General features: G+C 46.7%; 1 protein-coding gene across 1 annotated transcript in view; it reads left to right on the top strand.

Moving 5' to 3' along the window:
* COL4A2 (collagen type IV alpha 2 chain) overlaps positions 1-871 on the top strand; it is a 178,889-nt gene that overhangs the window by 166,911 nt on the left and 11,107 nt on the right. The window contains exon 38 of the mRNA XM_025044980.1: positions 614-739. Coding sequence (XP_024900748.1) covers positions 614-739 — 126 coding nt within the window. The remainder of the gene's footprint in view (positions 1-613; positions 740-871) is intronic.

Below are 871 nucleotides of genomic sequence, written 5' to 3'. Positions count from 1 at the left end.
CCTTGTGCTTGGAAATAGATAATGCTTTCTTAGTCAGTCATCTCAGGTTGCTGTAAAAATAAATAAATGAATGAGTGAATGAATGAATGAATGAATGATGAAATGCCACAGACTGTGGGGCTTAAACAAAAGACAGTCATTCTTCACAATTCTGGAGACTGGAAGTCTGAGGTCTAGGCGTTGGCATGGTCTGGTTCTGGTGAAGGTCCTCTTCCTGACTTGCCGATTGCCACCTTCTTCCTGTGTCCTCACACAGTGGAGAGAGAAAACAAGCTCTCTAGGGTCTCTTATAAGGACACTAACCTCATCATGCCCACCCCCAATGACTTTATCAAAACCTCATTACCTCCTAAAGGCCCCAACTTCAAAAACCATAACATTGGAAATTAGGCCTTCAACATATGAATTTTAGGGAAGACACAATTCAGTTCATAGCCATGGTATACCAGTCTGACTGTGGGACACTGAGGGACATAGCAAGCTGAATTGCCACGGCTTCCTCCTGGTTTTCTAGTTTTGAGTCTCATCAAAAAGTATTGCTATTCTTTCACTTGTGAAAATTAACTGCATGGTTGAAGACGCTGACATCACCACTGTGTTAACCCTGCCACAGGTACAGACATCCATGGAGACCCAGGTTTCCCAGGTCCTGCTGGAGAGAGGGGTGACCCAGGAGAAGCCAACACCCTTCCAGGCCCTACTGGAGCCCCAGGACAAAAAGGCGAGCGAGGAGCTCCAGGTGAGGCCGGACACTTCCGATACCACCGTCTGCATAACCAGAACCCAATATGTTGTTGGGTAGCCGGAGTGAGTGTGAGAGATACAAAGTCATGTCTGTCATTTCACCCATCCACCCTCTGAAAGGGGTCAG

This window comes from Pteropus alecto, unplaced genomic scaffold, assembly GCF_000325575.1.
Source record: "Pteropus alecto unplaced genomic scaffold, ASM32557v1 scaffold13, whole genome shotgun sequence".
NCBI lineage: Eukaryota > Metazoa > Chordata > Mammalia > Chiroptera > Pteropodidae > Pteropus > Pteropus alecto.
Note: the sequence above shows the minus strand (reverse complement) of the source record. Positions and strands in the feature narration are given on the sequence as shown.